The sequence below is a fragment of the Mus caroli genome, unplaced genomic scaffold (genome assembly GCF_978045245.1).
Source record: "Mus caroli unplaced genomic scaffold, Mus_caroli_1 scaffold_20, whole genome shotgun sequence".
Taxonomy (NCBI): domain Eukaryota; kingdom Metazoa; phylum Chordata; class Mammalia; order Rodentia; family Muridae; genus Mus; species Mus caroli.
The window spans coordinates 47674651-47676538 of NW_028227275.1; the positions used below are offsets into that span (position 1 = coordinate 47674651).

The 1888-nt window shown below is 35.2% G+C and overlaps 1 protein-coding gene across 1 annotated transcript; it reads left to right on the plus strand.

The window, feature by feature from the left end:
- The first annotated feature begins 691 nt into the window (after positions 1 to 691).
- LOC110288924 (olfactory receptor 5B2-like) lies at positions 692 to 1480 on the plus strand. Its single transcript, XM_021155160.1, has one exon. The coding sequence runs from the start codon at positions 692 to 694 to the stop codon at positions 1478 to 1480; it is 789 nt and encodes a 262-aa protein (XP_021010819.1).
- Positions 1481 to 1888: the final 408 nt, after the last annotated feature.

The following is a 1888-nucleotide window of genomic DNA, read 5'->3' on the forward strand; positions in this document are numbered from 1 at the left end:
GTTTAATTTACTATGACCAAGATGACATGATAATTAGTGCAACTTTCCTCAAAAAATCTGTTCCTTCATGTTCTCATCAGGACTCTCTACCAAAATTGTAAACTTCTTGATGACTCCATCAAGGTCAGGATGAATGCCCAACAGTGGATCACAATCCTCCCGAAATATTTATTACTTACCCTGATTCCAATGAGGCATGTGAGGAGCTTGCATCATCTGCCTTGATACTGACAAAAGCATACACAAGGGCAGATTTCTGCTGTATACCAGAGCTTGGAAAGAGGCAAAGGAGAGCGTTCCTCAGAATGCTTTCCTGGATGTGGATGGCACACCAACATCTGGTACATGACATTTTCATACCCCAATTCTAGAACAATGGAAAGTACTAAATGATGGAAAGAATAAAATACAAAATAATGGCAGTAAGTGTTGGATAGTATTCTACAAACACACTGAGTAACCTTCCTCATTTTGCTTTATTGTTTTTCCCCTCATCACACTGTTTTACATCATTCATATTTTAATGGTTAGTATCAGCATTTTTCCTTTAGAAGTTGTTAAGACTGAGACTATACACAAAGGAGCCAATAGGAAGAACCTATAAGTTAGAACAAAAAAAATCACAATCAACTTGGTTCTCTTTATGCATCTTGTCCTGCCTTGAATAGGACTGATATTTAGACTTTAGAATATGTATCAGCATTCCAGAATCAGCAGTTTTCTTGGATGCAGTGTGTTTCATACTGAAACTGGTAGCAGTAATCTGTCTTATGAGCCACTTTGTAGAAGAATAGATCAGATTTACTATGTAATACATGTTAATAAAATTCACCAAGTCGCGATAGCCTTTGGTTCTATTGAAAGTTTGATCCTTGTCTCCATGGCATATGACTGTCAAGCAGCAGTGTGCAAACCCCTGCAATATACTACCATTATGACAAGTACTACCTATATTCTCATTGTCACTTGCTGCTACATGTGTGGTATCTTACAATCTTCTGTCCATGTTGCTCTTCCATTTTGCCTTTCCTTCTGTCACTCCAATGTGATTAATCACATTTCCTGTGATATTCACCCACTGCTGGAAATTTCTTGTTCTGACACCCACACAAATGAGATTACACCCCTTATCTTGGCTACATTAGATCTTGTTTTCACTCTCTTCGTTATCTTAAACATTTACCTGCTTATTTTCATTGCTATCCTGAGGATGCATTCAGCTGAAGCACAGAGGAAGGCCTTTTCTACCTGTGCATCTCATCTCATCACTGTGTCCATCTTCTTTGGTTCCCTTATATTCATATACTTACAGCCTAGTTCAAGTCACTCCCCAGAGGCAGACAAAATTGCATCTGTGTTTTATATCATGACTATTCCTATGCTCAACCCTGTGGCCTACAGCCTGAGGAACAGAGAGGTCAAGTGTGCATTTAAGAAGGTTGTTGGTAAACTAAGAACTACACTTCATTCTGTTGATTAATTTCAAAGTGTTTATCAAAAATGTGAAACTTTGAACATCTGTATTTGAAAAATCATTTCTTGTAATTATTCTTTTTCTATGATTTTATTCAACTGTTATTTTATTACAGAGTACTCTCTTTCCTTCATTAGTTTTTTGATTAATGTACAGTGAATTTAGAGTGTTTCCTACCAGAAATAAAATTTAATTTAATATTAAATTCAAGAGTATAATTTTATTGTCATCTAAGAAACTTACTGTTTATAGGAATCATTAAATGAGAATTCAAGAAATGAGATAAAAACTAAATTAACAAATAATCATAAAAGAGAATGAATGAATGAATTGGTAAGTGAGAAGAAATATAACAGAGACTGAATAAAAAAATAAAGATGAAACTCTACTCAATCTGAGTGATCATAGTGCTTT

Excerpts from the sequence above, each read along its gene's own strand:
- LOC110288924 (XM_021155160.1), top strand. The coding sequence starts at position 692 with ATGTATCAGCATTCCAGAATCAGCAGTTTTCTTGGATGCAGTGTGTTT.